This window comes from Alexandromys fortis, unplaced genomic scaffold, assembly GCF_014885135.2.
Source record: "Alexandromys fortis isolate MF-2015 unplaced genomic scaffold, M_Fortis_MF-2015_v1.1 scaffold_18, whole genome shotgun sequence".
In the NCBI taxonomy this organism is placed as follows: Eukaryota; Metazoa; Chordata; class Mammalia; order Rodentia; family Cricetidae; genus Alexandromys; species Alexandromys fortis.
The window spans coordinates 18,676,538-18,692,299 of NW_026067897.1; the positions used below are offsets into that span (position 1 = coordinate 18,676,538).

Below are 15,762 nucleotides of genomic sequence, written 5' to 3' on the forward strand. Positions count from 1 at the left end.
AAAAAAAAAAAAAAAAAAACCCAGGTGGTAACATTTTGCTCAGTTCTCATTTTTTTTTTAAGAAAACTTGGTTTTCAATGAACACAATACTCTTTCCTCAGTCAATTCTTTCTGAATAGTGTGTGACCTCAAAGTAGATTCTTATAGCTAGTGGGCCTGGCAGTACGTTTTAAAAATACAAGAAGTGAGAAAGTTAAAGTCTCAGAAATCAGTGGCTTTTCCAGGCAGCTCTTGGGCTAGGCCATGCATTCTATTCTACATGGACTGTAAAGAAGCCGGTGTGTGTTTGTGTTTATTGTTGGTGGCTGTGGAGCATTGCACTTGTCTTTTAAAACAGAGAGGGAAAGAAAAGTTTGAAGATCTATTTTACTTTCATCTGTTTTGCTAAATAAACGCAAAACTCAGTAGGCTCGTAAGCTGACTTCAAGACTAACAAAAAGGATGTCACCTTCCTCACAATCACCTGGACCCACAATCCCCTCCCGTCCTGCACTCCTACAGAAGCTGATTTCCCCGCACATTGTGTGGGTAGTGTAGTTTTCACAATAATTAGTGTTAGTCTTCTTGTGGCACACACGCCTTTCTCAAGAGAGGTCTTTGACCTCAGGTTTCCCATGTACGTCCTGTCTCTTTAATACAGATATCGACAGATACAGACTTCAACCGGTCAGTTAAGAGGCTGGGTGCTGCTTGCTTCCCGTGTCCTAAAATGACTCAAACAAATGAGACATTCTCAGAAAAGTGTTAGACAACGACACAGCCACGAACATTATTAAGGCTTAGTTTACGGTACATCGATCAAGTTTGGTGCTTGTTTATTTAGGCCCAATCACTCAGTAGAACCAACAGTTTTACTCACCCAGTTTCATTTCCCTTTTTGAGGAAGCTGTGATTTGAGACAATAGTCTATCCGTGATGGTCCCCCATTCAAATATTTTCTATCATGCATTAATTTATTTTTATGGATAAGCATAACTCACCAGGTGGTTTAGGTGTTTAAACACTTTAAAAAGGAACAGTGGTTTCTTACGCATTATTTCTGTTGTTCACACTTTTTTTTTTTTTGGTGTGACTTAAAAAATGCAGTGTTCAGTGTGTCATTTCCAAGGATTTGAGGACACACAGTAGTCAGGACTGGAATCAGTCAGTCTAGGGGTCTGTTCACAGATAAGTAGATGAAGAAAGGATAACGGTGCTACAGCCCTCTTTGAGGACCCACAGAACGACTAGGCCAGGCTCTGCATCTTGTATCTCCCACTACCTTCTAATTCCAACACTCTCTGACTGAACCTTTAACACATGGGCCCTTGAAAGACTTTCAGGACCGTCACCACAGCAGACTTTTTCCTTGAAACTGTTAGGAAAATTCTCTCTCCTCTGTGCTCCTGCTCCTGTAAGCATTTTGTTATTAATTCCCAAAGTGAACGCTGCATACACCCCTTCTCTCAGTGTAAGAGGAAGCAAGTGAACCTTTTTTTTTTTTTAAATGTTGGGAGTAGGGGCAGTGCTGGTGGTTTCTCAAGCTGATTGATTGTGATTTCTATGGATTCTGGGTACATTAGGCCCTGGCAGTGTTGTTGTTTTGTTTATTTTTAAAATTTTTATTAAATTATTAAAAATTAAATTTATTTGATTTATGTGTGTTTTGCCTATATGTATGTCTGTGCACCAAGTGCATGCTTGGTGAAGTCAGAAGAGGGCATTGAATCTTGTGGAATTGGAATTATGGATGCTGGTGAGCCGCTACTGGGTTTTGGAAATCAAAAGTGGTCATCTGCAAGAGCAACAAATGATGCTGACCACGGAGCCTTCTCTCCAGCCTCCTTTTGTTTTTAACATCATCTGTTCTAGGCTCTTCATAATAAAGACCTGTGATTTGTTTTGAGTCCCAGCGTAGTGGGATCTTTCTCTGAGCAGTCATTAATCAGAAATGAAAGTCTTCGTCTTTTGCTTCTTTGATCCGGCTTCTTCTTCTTACAGAATTTGGAGAGCTACAGTGCCCTTTAGGAGAGAAAAGAGAAATCGTGTACATAAAAGGCTAAATTCATGGCTTAAGTGGACACTGAAATCTTAACTATTGGCCAGGCCTCGTTTGTTTATTGCCTCTCTTGGGCCAGTTTGAGCCATAAGGAGTTTCCCAACTGGAACTCTCCTTGCTTTCTCAAATTCAAAGTGTCTGTTAGCTTTAACTTCAAACGAGAAGGAAATTTGTACAAAAATCCTGGACGTTGAGGGTTTTCTAGGCGCTGTTGTCTTTATGCAAACATGTAAAATCCTGGCACTAAATTTTGGTTGGAGAGTGTTAATTGGTATTTGAGGCAGGTGTATTTTTGGAAAATGTTAACTATGGTGTTAATGGTAGTAAGATCTTGAATTAAAAATAAAGCAAGCCTTTGGTCAAGTTCTGTGTATTTGGTTGTCAGCCTTAGGGGATTTGCAGATTTCGTGGAGATGTTGCCTTTGCCCAGTTTGCAGTGCTAGCCGCATTTCACATGGCCAGAGTGTGGCTCTCTCCCTGCCCAAGAGTGGATCTGGTGGCTTTTATTGGGGAGTGAGTGGATGTGCTTGCAGAGACCAGCAGGGCACTCTCTCCTCAAATAGCTCCACATGGGGACACTGGCTCTCACCTGATGTCACCACTTAGTACATCGTTGCTTAGAGACTGGAGTGTGTGAATTTTTATATGATACCGTAAACTCACAGTCAGTCTCTCTCTCTCTCTCTCTCTCTCTCTCTCTCTCTCTCTCTCTCTCTCTCTCTCTCTGTCTGTCTAGCAGAAGTCCCACCCAGTAGTTTAGTTCCATTTTCCTCTGAATAGTTTTCCTTTGGTACTCTAAATATTTGATGTGTGGAATCTTAAGAACAGAGTCACTTTTAACGAAAGGAATGCATAGAGTCCTGATATTACTGGACTTAAGTGAGATGGATTTCTTTTTGCGTGATCCTCCCAAACCTCAAATAACAGTGTTGGCATTGTCAATACTAAAATATAAAATAGATAAAATAAAAAACTTAAAAAGCAAACACACCGTTAAAAAGTTTTGTTTTTCAGAATCAATTGTAAACTTTACTCCTCTTCCTTTTTTTAAATTTTTATTTATTTATTTATTTATTTTTATTTTTTGAGCCTGTCCTGGAATTTACTCCTGTAGACAGGCTGGCCTCGAACTCACAGAGATCTGCCTGCCTCTGCCTCCCGAATGCTGGGATTATAGGCGTGCACCACCATCACCCTGCCTTATTTCTCCTTTTAAGCTTCCTTTAGTTAGGTGGTTAGCAAAGTGGCTTAGTTCACCTTTTGTGGAAAAGGTATCTGTAAGTTCGGAGGGAAGGTGTGTGCCTCTGTGTCTTAGCTGGCATCCTCGTGAAATTCTCACTTATCTGGTTAGTTGGCGCTTGCTGGGCTGTGAAACTGACATGTTTGGGACATACTGCATCTGTTTATACAGCTTCAGGAGCTGGCTGGGGAAAGGACAGTCTGGAGAAGGGTCCTGGGGTCAGTCAGTCGCCTGCTCTCTAAGTTGGCCCTGGATGCCAGACGGGTGGTGGCACTCGCCTTTAATCCTGGCATTCAGAGGCAGAGACAGGGAGATCTCTGAGTTTGAGGGCAGCCTGGTCTACAGAAAGTGGTCCAGGAATCAGGGCCACACAGGGAAACCCTGTCTCAAAAAAACAAAACCAAACCTAAATGAGCAGCTAAGTAAGCTAATTGAAGAAGGTAAAGTGTCCAGGTGGAAAAGCTGGGACCAGCTGTTGAAAGGATTCCTAAGGAATCTTTGAACTCATGGCCTTGGAACTCCAGGTGCCTGAGCAGTTCTGTTTTATGTTTTGGGTTGAGCCCCTAGGAAAGGCCTCGTTTTTAACTGGTATGGTCCTAGAACCTTACCCTGGCTAGTTGCAGACCGTATTGCTCTTTTGAGAGTAATTTAATTCCTAATAAATGAGAGCCATGTTGAGGAAAATCAAGTGACATACTGTCCCGTTTGAACTTAGTTTTGTTGTTCTCTTGTTTGCTTATTTATTGTTTTTTTGTTATTGTTGTTGTTTTTTGTTTTGTTTTGTTTTGTTTTACACAGCTGGCCACATTGCCGTGTCTTAGGGCCATTTAAACAATCTATCATTTAGCAGGACCTACTTGATAAGTCAGTCCTGGAGAAGCGTGTGGGGAGATCCAAAAAGAGATAGAAGGTAAGCCGTGATTTCTAATGTAATTGATTTAGAGACTCCAGAAAATGGGGCAGAGGATACTATATGCAGGATCCAAGCAATGGGACAGAGGATGCTCTAGGCAGGACCCAAGCAATGGCACAGAGGAAGCCCTAGGTAAAACCTAAGCAAGATTTGTTGGATATTTCCATATCTGTAGGATATAGAAATGAGCTGATGATGGGACAATGTGGAGATTGTATAAATTTTGTAAGGTGATTTTGCAAAAACCATGGTATCCCGAAGCGACACCAAGGATACCAAGGTGAGTTTCCTTTGTGCCCATGCTCTGGGCAGTGGAGAGTGCTCCAGTGTTCTCTGGAAAGACCCTTGAAGGAAATGGTACCCTCTGTGGACCAAGAGAGGAGAGCGAGTCCTTTAATGGCCTGCCCACTCTCAGCCCCACCCTGGCTGGAAGCTTCCCTCTCTAAAGTGGGTAGCTTGCTCGCATCGTTTTAATAGCGATGTGCACTGTACTTACTTTGTTCCAGGAACTGGATAAATGTTTTATATACATCGTTAGCACTGTTTTATGCAGAGGAGGCAGGGCCTCAGAGTCTCCAGGGTCCCAGAGTCAATGAATGTTCTCAGACTCCAACACCTTTTTTTTTGCTGCTACACCAGAGCATCCTTCAGAGATGTGAGCCAGAGACGTGATTGTCGCTGATAAGCCACCGAGCCACACCTCCCAAGATGTTCTTGGAAAACAACATCTTAGAACAACAGGGCACATTATCCAGTCAAATTTATCTGCAAATCTGGGCTTGCAGATAGCTTGTAGATGAAGGTTAAGGAATGCAATACTCTCCTGCCAAAGTCCTTCTTCCGCTAGCATTGTGATCGCAGTGGAAGGTTTTACATATCTCCTTATGTATGACCAATCAGTCACACTGATAAGTTGAGCTCTTGACTAAGGGAAGGTTCACCTCTCTGTGTGCTCCATAACCCTGAGCAGGGAAAAAGCAAACACTTGTTTTATTCGCTAAATTCTTCTTTGATGTTTGTTCCATGTTGTTTTTTAGTGGAGATCAGCGGCAGGTGAGGGGCAGTCTCTGACATTTTATTAGAATTTTCCCCTAGTTTTACCACAGAGAAACAACGATTTGGGTTCTATACATATCTGCTTCCAGAATGTTCTAAAAAGTTGTGAGACTTTTTATTTAGCTGGTAGCAACCCTGGAGTGCCGAGGGTGGTGAAGAGGGCCATTGGCTGTCTAACTGTCGATGACACGGTGGGAATAGCTTTATACTTTTAGGGTCTCTTGTGGAATAGAATTGTCAGCCACATGAGGACCTGCTTCTCAAAGGCTTGTAACAGATTGGGACAGCACCCATGCCTTACTTACTTACTTCAGCTTTTGGTTTTTGTTTTTAATTTCAGATCTCTTGCCTTGAAAATAAAGCTGTTAGTTTCAAAAATAAATAGAGTTTTGTCTTGAAAAGTTGGATATGTGTTCCAGGCTGGAGAAAACATGTCTGCAGCTCTTTATAACCTTATTGTCATGAATAAGGAAGTACATATGATGCATTTGGTACTTTGAAACTTTCTGCTTCCCTAGTTAGACTTGTTGGGATTGAGAGTGTCATGAGTTCTGAATTTCTAATTGAGTGACTATGAGCAGAGCCTCTTCTGAAATAGTGATGCTCTCCTGGGAGGACAAAACGAATTCATTTGGGGGTTGACTTCTTGAAGTCATGAAGACCTCTTGCCCGTTTTGTTTGCACAAATTTCAGTGTGAAAATATTACCTTTAGGGGGCAACATCATTTCTGGCATAGCTGAGTGGTCCATCTGTAGGTCTCCTAACTCAGACCTGTTTCGTGGGGCTGTAGGTTTATGATATGGTTGGAAAACTCAGGAGGGGCGTGGCATTGAGGGGGACCACTGAGGAGGATGGCTTCGGGGCCAGTGAGTCAGTGACTGGAGGCCAGGAAAGCTACTTCAAGGCAATCAGCTTAGCTTCAGGCGTGTGTTAAACTGGTGGGTCACCCTGGAGAAATTACAGGTTGTCTACCAATCCCTCCCACTCCAAGCAGCCTTGATTTAAGTCTGGTCTTAAATCACGGGTGCAGCGAGCCTGTGCAGGCCAGGTCTCCTGGCCTTTAATAACCTCATTATGCTTCTCCCTGAACATGGCTACTGATCCAGAGACATAGGCTCTGGGAGGCTGTTAGAGAACAGGCCTTTTCTAAAGCACACACACACTGCGGGGGTTCCAGGTTTCGTACCCAATCTTACAGGACCTTGCACGACTCTCCAGGGATGAGGCATGAGCCTCAGCTGTGTTTCTCGGTTTTTTGCCTTAGTATCTCATGAATAGGCAATCAGTTGAGCTCGGCACCTTTTTGCATATCTGCTACATTTGGGTCTACCTCCTGCTTTGTGGTTTACTGCTTCACCATTTCATGATATGGAAAAGCGTAGATATGATGTTTATATTTGTTCATTTTACCTCATCTAAGAAAAGGAAATCCGCAGACGGTGTATTGAGACATGCCTGCGGCTAGGGTCAGAAATTTCACTGCGCATCTCATTTCTGCAAACTATAGCAGTAATCTGTCTTTAAAAAGCCGAACACACACACACACACACACACACACACACACACATAGACAAGCACACTCGTTTATTTATTGGCAGTTTGGGAGAGTAACTCATATAACCATTATTTCCTGAGAATGAAAATCGGTTGCTGGGTGTGCATCCTGAGTTTATGAGCTATTTGGATGCAACGGGTAGAAGACATGCGTGCATTCAGAAGAATAAACAGAGTCATAAGATAAACAGCGTAGTGGGAAAGGGCATGTGACTGTTCTCAAAAAAGGGGATTTAAGAGCCATCTGAGTGCCCACTCATAAGTGTAGGTAGGTCATTTGCTTCTGGGGGCCCTCACCATTTCAGCCTGTAAGGTTGCAGGAGAATGTGATGGAGGTGTCTCCTAAATCCCAAGGCACACTGTCTGCAAATACAGAGATCAGATGTAGCACAGACTTGGGACCCCCCACCGCTTTCCTGTCCCAGAGGGCTGACTTCTCAGTCCCATGACATGAGCCTTGTGGTTACTGCTTGGGGACTTCTGCTGTTGGGAAAGCGGCACTGGCTGAGGCATTGCAGGCGCGGGTTGAATGACTCCGTCTCGTGGAGCCTAGCGCTGGCATCCCGGTTGTATGCTTGCAGGAAGGAACAGGAAAGGCCCAGCCTTCTGTCCCCATATAGCCGTATTTTCTGGTAACCGTGTGACCACGCACACGCTTCCTCTCCCGCCTTTCCATCAGGAGACTGCTTCGGGGTAGGGTAGTCTTGGGAAGGAGGTCTTGTTTTTCTTTCGACTATGCAAACGGAGTGGGTAAATTCTTCTGCTTTGCCAATTGTTATAGTTTCTTTCTTCTGCTTTTTGGTAGCGCTCTCGTCTCATCTCTCTTTGAAAAACGCATGTCAAGTTCAAAATGTCAAAGTGTCCTGGTCAGAAAGGATGATAAGCAGAGTTCAAAGTGATGAGGGTTATCGTTTTCCCTTCCCATCAGTTTCCTATAAAGTCTGCCCCTCCCTCCCTCCCTCCCTCCCTCCCTCCCTCCCTCCCTGTGTGTTTCCTTTTGCTAGTGTCATAGAGTTTGTCTTTACAGTTTGTTCTAGGGAAAAATAAAAAGAATTATAATTATTGTTGATGCTTTAGTGACCTGTGGCGGGCAGCAGAAGGTTGGCGGGTAGAGGCGCTTCATGAGCGGGGACCTCCCTCCCTTGTCACCTTTCCCCACCTTCTCTGATAAAATAGAGGGACCCTGAGAATAGGATCTGTGCTAGTCAGGATCTGCAGCAGCACATGGCATGGGACAGGCGTCCACTGAGTATTTGTTGTGGTTAATGGGAGCCAGGCAGAGTTGCGGCTGAGGTTGTCTGGCAGAATTACCAAGTGATGATTGCGTATTTTCTGGCAGTACTCCCTCTCGGGGTGCCACCCCAACCAGGCTCTGTGCTATGCAGTCCTTAGATCTAAGGCAGAGTTGGACCTGTGGGGCATGTTAGTTACTATAATCGAAAGGTTGTCTGGTGTTGGGCTTATTGATGCGTGATTTACATTTTGTACGATGTACTCCTTTAAAGTGTACAATTGGACTTTCCCCAGTTGTACACGATGGTGCAACTTCAACCACTTTCCCAATATTGAGTAGTGCGGGCTCCTTTGTGGTCTTATCTCCTTGTCACCTCTAACCTCTGGCAGTCAGAGACCTGGGTTCAGTCCCGCTTCACTATTCCCATAAGTGGAAAAAAATAATTGTTTTATTTCTTTTCTGAAACAAGAGTTTTTCTGTGTAGCCCTGGTTGTAGCACTGTAGACCAGACTGGCAGAGATCTGCCTGCCTCTGCCCTTGAGTGCTGGGATTAAAGGTGCGTGTCACCATGTCTGGCTCCATAGTGTCTTAGAATTCAAGTCAGGCGGTATGTAGTTGTCTTCTGTGTCTGCTGCGGTATTTGTCTAAGAATCCAGCTGCTGAGATTTGTCTGTGTTGTCGCGTGTGCCGATGACTTACTATTTTTATTTCTTGTTGATAGACGTTTGGTTGTTTTCAACTAGCTCTTATTCATGAGGCTCGTGTAAAAATTTACACGTGTCTTTGTGTGGATATGCGTGCTTGTTTCTTCTGGGTAAATACCTAGGGAGGGATGGTTGGATCATTCCAGAACTGAATGTTTCATTCATTTCAGAACTTTATAAGAAACTGCCAAAGTTTTCCGAAATGGCGCTTGCATCTTATGTTCCTGAAATTGGTGTAATTGAGTTTGATTACTTCACACACTTCCTAGTGCTTTTAAGTTTAGTGGTTTCTCATTGTGTTTTTAATTCACGTTTTCCTACAAGTAATAAAGTAAGCATCTTTGCGTATTTAGGAAGGTTATGTTTTAGCAGATTTTTGTATTCTGTGGGCTCTCTGTTCTCTCCAAAGTGGGCTAAAATCTTTGAAATGCCAGAAGCGTTTCAAGTGAAGATTGCTACACAAATTACCTAAAGGTTAGAGCAGTCACTTTGTCCAGATCCATCTTTCACAAATCAGGCTTGGGGTGTGGAAATTACCAGATTGATACACAGGACTAATGCTGAGTACTGGAGAGATTGCTCCAATGACTTGAGCACAAAACTTGACAGAAAGCCAGTTCCATGACCCCAGTGGTCTTGGGAGGTCTATGTGGTTCTTAGCTAAACCTGACATTGATGCAAAGTAGACTTAGATTCACTTATGCCTCCCAGGATGCCCGAGGAGCCACCTTGGTGACTTGGAGTATGCCACGGAAGCAGCCGAACACAGAGCTCCCTCTCTGGGAACAGTTTGCCTGAATCAGTTAATCAAGCTTGAGTATTCAGTTACCACAGGCCCCAAAATGCCACCACCAGCAGATTCTGAGACCCCGTTCCTCATGGCCATCTTTTAAAAAATGAATTGAGGCCATGTCCTCTGAGTGCTCCCAAAAATCCAGGACTGCTTTATTTGCACCCTGGAGAGAACAGAGATGAAGGACCAGAAATACCCCTGTCCTGAACTAGGAGGGGACAGACCCTGCAAGAGAAAACACTGGAGAAAACCTTCTCATTCAGGTGTGGGTAGAGAGAAACAGAAACGATCAGGAAGGATTCCTGAGTTGCTAGTAGCAACTATGGAGAAATAGGCAGGCCCACAGTGCTGGAGAAAGTGTTCAGGGCAGAGGAACACAACGGAGGGTCTCGTGTTCCTAGCCTGTGAGGGGCCTGTTCCAGGGTCCTTGCCAAGTAAGCCAGGGCAGGGGACAGTTGCTGGAGGCCCACCATGGAGGAGGGGTAAACCTCGGTGAAGACTCCATCTAGGGTGGTGGGAAGCAGGTAAAGGGTGAGCAAGTGCCATTTTTAAATTCTTGGTTTAGTCAAACACTTTGTGGGTTCTCTGTGTCAGAGCGGGGAGATTGGGACGAGCCTGGAGCTAAGGAGACCAGCTGGAGTTGTTACTGTGGGCATGCAGGATCAGGGCGAGAATGGTCTATCGCCATGGCAAAGATTTTGAGGTGGGAATCCTTTCCAGCCACTGGCTGAAAACCTGTGTAGGAGCAGGAGCGAGTGTGTTATGCTTTGGGACATTGAGAAATCCAGTGCACACGATTGCCTCTTTTTTTTTAAAGTGTGATTTCTTTGCTTCCTTGGAAAATTGATATGGAAATGTCCCATTGGCTTTTGGCTTTTGTTTCCTGGAAAGAAGGGTTCAGACATTGTCCCCTCCCCACCACCTTTGGGTCAAGTTGCCCTCAGCATTGATCTCTGCGTTCTGAGATGAAGGCATGGGCGAGATTACGCGGTTGGCAGGGAGGTGCTGAGGTGGGCAGCAGGGACTGGGCTGGAATGTGGCCTGTTTGCATATCGCACAGCCAGATGGGGACTTTTCCTCTGGTCTCATGACATCCATGCTGTGTCCCTGGGGAGCCTGGAGTCCGAAACTGGCCTCAGAGACTCAGAAACTCAACTTCTAGGGAAACGGTCTCCAAGAAAGCTGTTTTTCCTGCTCTAATCTCAGGGGCACTTTATAGAACAGTGCCTTCGCTTCTCGTTCTCTAAACATCTCTGCTCAGGGGTCAGGGAACAAATCCACACAGGGATTCGGTCCATAGACTAATGCTAAGCGATTCAGAGCTTGTTTCCAACTCTGCTCACTCCTACCTTTCCAGAAACTAGAAATAACAGGATGTTCTCTTTGGGTAAGATACAGCCATTTCTCTGCTGGAGGGTACCAGGGAAACCAAGAGTGGGGATGTCTTAGTTTGTGTTTTCATTGCTGTGAAGAGACACCAAGACCACAGCAACTCTCATAAAGAAGACATTGAATTGAGGGGGCTCGCTTACAGCTTCAGAGGTTCAGTCCATTATCATGATGGGAAGCATGGCCGAGCGCAAGCAAGCCTGGTGCTGGTTACATCTCAGCTTGCAGGCAACAGGAAGTCAGCTGAACACTGGGCTATATCCTGAGCATAGGAAACCTCAAAGCCCGCCCCCACAGTGACACAATTCCTCCAACAAAGCCACACCTACCTAATAGTGCCCCTCCCTATGAGAGTATGGAGGCCAATTACATTCAAACTTCCACAGCGCATGAGTTCTACAAATGGGACCCAGAGTTTCTTTGTCCTTTGTTGTACCCCTTGTACTACATTCTGAACTGATTTCTTTCACCTCCTGTAATGCTCAGAATACCATAGAAGGTGGATGCCAGTGTCCCTTTGTTAGAACAAGGAACTTGGTGCTCAGAGAGCGTAAGTCTTGTCCCATGGATACAGTGGGAACTGGGGGCTAGTGCTTACCAGGGTCTTTCTGGAGGTTAGTTTTCCTTTTGTGACAGTGGATTGTGTTCCAGCCTTTCCTCCGTTTTACAGTGGGCTCTGAGGAAAGTTCCTGTACCCTGTAAATCAACTGAGTGATTCCTGGAGAGCAGCTTTAAGAGGAGAAAAATCCAGTTAATTCTTAATTCAGTATTTTCAGTGCCGCTTAAAGATAATTTGGTCATTGGCTGGTCAGTGCTGTGAGTCGAGTTGGCCTCTTTCAGCAGGGAACTGCTAGCCAACTGGTACTGGCTTGGGCTTCTTCTTGGTACTGGCCTAAGTTGGCTTCTTCTTGCAGTGAGGCACTATTGGTAGTCTGTGCCCTTTTTGGGTTCGCTGAGCAGCAATAAAGAAGTTTCTGATGTATTGTATCACTAATAAATGAATTAGAAATAACCATTATAGGGCATCTATTTTTTCTGGAACAGCGATTTCTTCAACTATCTTTTTGTTTTGCTTTGCTTTTTTTCTAGAAATTTTAAATCTGAGTCCTTGTGTATTAGGGAATTATCAAATGATACCAGAAACCTCCTTTGCGTCGATTAAGATCATGGGTTTAGAGAGAGGTTTTTTGGTTGTCTCCAGGAGTGGTTCTTGTATTTTATGCCTGTTAGTACTTTATGCCTGATTTCCCACTTTTTACACGAGAAGCCACACTCATTGTCATTTCCTGATAATGGCTTCTGCTTATGGCTTATGACTACCAACTGCTGACAGGTCCCCTCTCTAATAACCTGTGTTATCCTCTTCCTTCCGGCATGAGTCCATTTCCATTTGCTCCTTAGCTTGCCTTAGCAGAACTCTTTAGATCCCCCCCCCCCCCCGCATTAAATAAACACAGCTGGGTGGAGGGTAGCTAGGACACAGACTGTCGTAGGGCTTGCCTGTCCATGAAAATCCCTAGTATGGTGAAACGGCCCCCCGGGGAGGCCTCTGTGACACTTGAGGAGTGTCCATGTGCTCAGGTGTAGGTAGGGCATGGCCACACGTGTGCTGCATATGTCCCCACCGTGGGAGCCTGCCACTTTCACAGAAGCCATGCCGAGCTCATGGCAGGCTCTCTTCTCCGTGGGGGCCTGGTTTCTTTCTGCAGAGACACAACACCAGACTTACCCTTATCACCCGGGAGCCAGGTGTTGGTGGCATTTCTTTGGTACTTAGTCACGATCATCTAAGACAATCCTTGGCTTCCCACCTGGGGAAGCTGCCTGGTTAATGATGCCATTTGTCACTTAAAGGACTCAGCTTTGTGCCCGGATGAAAACATTATCTGTAGTGCATGCTAGGAAATAGCATAAGTCACTCCAGGCTTGAGGGAGGCTTTGTCAACGCTGCTAACATTGCCTGGTAGGCTACATCTTTCATAGGGAAGGAGACAGGCCTCTGCAACTCCAGGATGCCCTTTCTGACCTGTCTCGTGGCTGGCGATAGCTGCACTCTCAAATCACTCTTAAACGATCCCAACAGTGACACTCACGTGATAAAGATCGTTGCCTCTAGCTCCCAGACTCTAGCCAATAAGCCTCCGGAAGCACTGTCTGTTAGAGATCCTGGAGGTTAGCTGTCTAGCCTAACTCATGACCCTTGGACGAGGAGCCAGACATAGTTTTAGATGTTAGAGGTGTCTGGTGAGAGGGCTGGAGCCACAGCTCTCCTCGCCATAGGGCTTCAAAGCCGTGACTGACATCTCTTTCCTCCTGCTTTATCTTCCAGTTAATGACCAGCCACAGCGTCACTGCTGCACGCGCTGGCCGCTTCCTCCAGGGCTCTCGAGCCACATGCACAGGTCGCTCTGGGTGCCAGCAGAGGTAACATGGCTTGTTGGCCTCAGTTAAGGTTGCTGCTGTGGAAGAACCTGACGTTCCGAAGACGACAAACAGTAAGAGTGGGTTTCTCTGTGGGCTGCTTCTGTGCTTTCTCCATAGGGGCTGGCCTGGGAGTTGGAGGAGGGAGGGTCTTCACATGGTGGTTCTTGAATGAGTCCCGCACATTCGGGCATGGGCCTGTGTGGCTGTGATGTGGTCCCATGGCTTAGCATGGTGGAAACATGTTCAGTCAGACAGAACCATTAGCTTGGGTTTCTGTTGGTTCCTGGGCATGAGTTCTGACCAGTTCCACCTGGTAGATAATGACCCCCCGATCACCCTGTTGTTTCTGTTCACTGAAGTTCTGGTAGCTGCCTGGAGCCACCCACCAGCCTCGTGGGCCCCAGTGTTTCTGTGAAGTGAGGTATTGAATAGCCATCATCGAGATGTGCCTGGTGACCTCAGCATTAGTCTTGACTGCCTCCCTCAGCTGTGAAAGTAGCCAGGCAGATTAGAGTACCGGAGACTTGTCATTTCTGTGGTGGTATCTAAGCCACGCACTTTCCATGTGGACCGCCATTACCTCGCAGGTGAATGTAGTTTTTCCATGGAGGAATGTGAGGCTGTCGGGCAAGGCCAGCTCCCCAAAGCTCAGGTCAGCCTTCCCTGTGGTGCTTTTATCTCCCGCCATTCTTTCCCAGTCATCTTATCCAGCTCTCTGGACTTAGCTACGTGTCTCTGTAACTCGCTTCTAAACCTCTTTCCTGCCTTGTACTTTTCTTCATCCCCACTTGAGTATCTTAAAGATGTTCAACCTGCCCGTAACCAAAAATAATCTTCTGAAATTCAAAGGCCTGGGGTGAAGGGAGTTTATTCAGTCTTTCTCCAAGTAGACTATTCCGTGTTACTTGAAGATCTTTTTTTTTTAAGAGAACATACCAAGGTATCCTTTTGTTTACTAATGTTTTTTAATAAAGTGACTTTAATTATGTAATTAAAAATTGATTTAAACCCTGATGAGAGAATCATAGTTCCCATATAGATTTACAAATCAAATGCAAACAGAATTGAAAACGATAACATTGTAATTCAAATTCATAGCACCTTAAGTATGGTAAGAAAACAGACTTTGTTTAGCTGAAATTCAAATTATGAGTTGTCACGTGAAATATGGGGGTGGGTGACGCAGTGCTGGTCATCTTGAATATGGCCAGGCTTTATTTCTTTGTGCTAATGATTTAATTCTTCATCACTGTTTTTGGGCAGCGTTTATTAATACTGTTTGGCTTCCCTTTGTCTGACGCCATCAGCAGCCTGCCGACACAATCCATCCAGTTCCACACACTGATACAAAACCCCAGCTTTGAAGGCTTGTGCCAGAACTTATGCTGAAGTAATTAAATCCAGATAGGTGTTGCCAGGATCTGTTCAGACTATCGTTGAAATGGAAACACAGAAAATTCAAAATCTTCATGGAGAACCCAAGTATAATCCTTCAAATGCTCATGTGAAAACGCACCGTGCGTGCGTGTGCACGCGCATGCGTACACACCCACACACAAGCACACAAGAAAGAGAGAGAGAGAGACTTCCAGTTTTAGAAAAGTTTTTGTTCAGCTTTTTATGTTACAAATGGGGAACTTGAATCAAGGTCACGAGTGAGAGGCCTATGACTAGAGTCTATTTGTCTTTTCTTATTGGAAGTAAAAATAGCAAAATTGAATGTACATGATTAAATTAATAGACTAAAAGAAGACAATTGGAAGGTGCTTCTGTGAGCTAGGCACGAAGTGTGCCTTTGAACTCCTGATCCTCCTGGGGTCTGCCTCTGGAGTGCTGGGATTACAAGTGTGCACCACCATACCCAGCCTTACATCACCTTTTAATGGTATCATTTAAAAAAAAAATTCTCTATCAAAACATCTTGCCCTTTCTGACTTCCGTCTTGCCTGACTCCTGCGCCTTGCAGTTATTCCCCGGTCCTGATGGTCCTAAGCCTGTTACATTTGCTCCTAGCATTGGCCCACAATGCTGCCTTTCCTCCCTATGTCGTTTTTCTACCAGGTGGCAAGTTGTTCCTGCCTTGATGTGCCCCTTAGTGTTAGCAAGTCACAGAAAGAACCACCACATTACCAGTAAAAAGGGGATCTCGTGGGGGAAACCTGTTCCAGATATCAGACTTGACATATATAGAGAGAAACTGAGGTGCAAAGTGGGGAAGAGATCCTCAAAATCCATCAAGCGGAAGCCAATCTGGGGCCAGAGGCTGAGCCCCTTTTTCCAGTTCTCAGTGGCTGTCCTTCCTTTCCTATCCTCTGCAGCTGCATAGCAGCGCCTAGCTTAGGACGAGGAGACGTGGCAGGAGATGGGTTTCTGTGCCCAGGCAAGCAGGAGTCAGGAAGCACACTGTCCGGGAACA

The 15,762-nt window shown here is 45.2% G+C and overlaps 1 protein-coding gene across 2 annotated transcripts in view; it reads left to right on the forward strand.

Annotated features, from left to right (window-relative positions):
* Positions 1–15,762, forward strand: part of Abca1 (ATP binding cassette subfamily A member 1) — a 114,867-nt gene that overhangs the window by 3,607 nt on the left and 95,498 nt on the right. For both annotated transcript variants that reach the window (XM_050164778.1, XM_050164771.1), the window contains exon 2: positions 13,252–13,417. In XM_050164778.1, coding sequence (XP_050020735.1) covers positions 13,352–13,417 — 66 coding nt within the window. In that variant the 5' untranslated portion in view covers positions 13,252–13,351. The remainder of the gene's footprint in view (positions 1–13,251; positions 13,418–15,762) is intronic.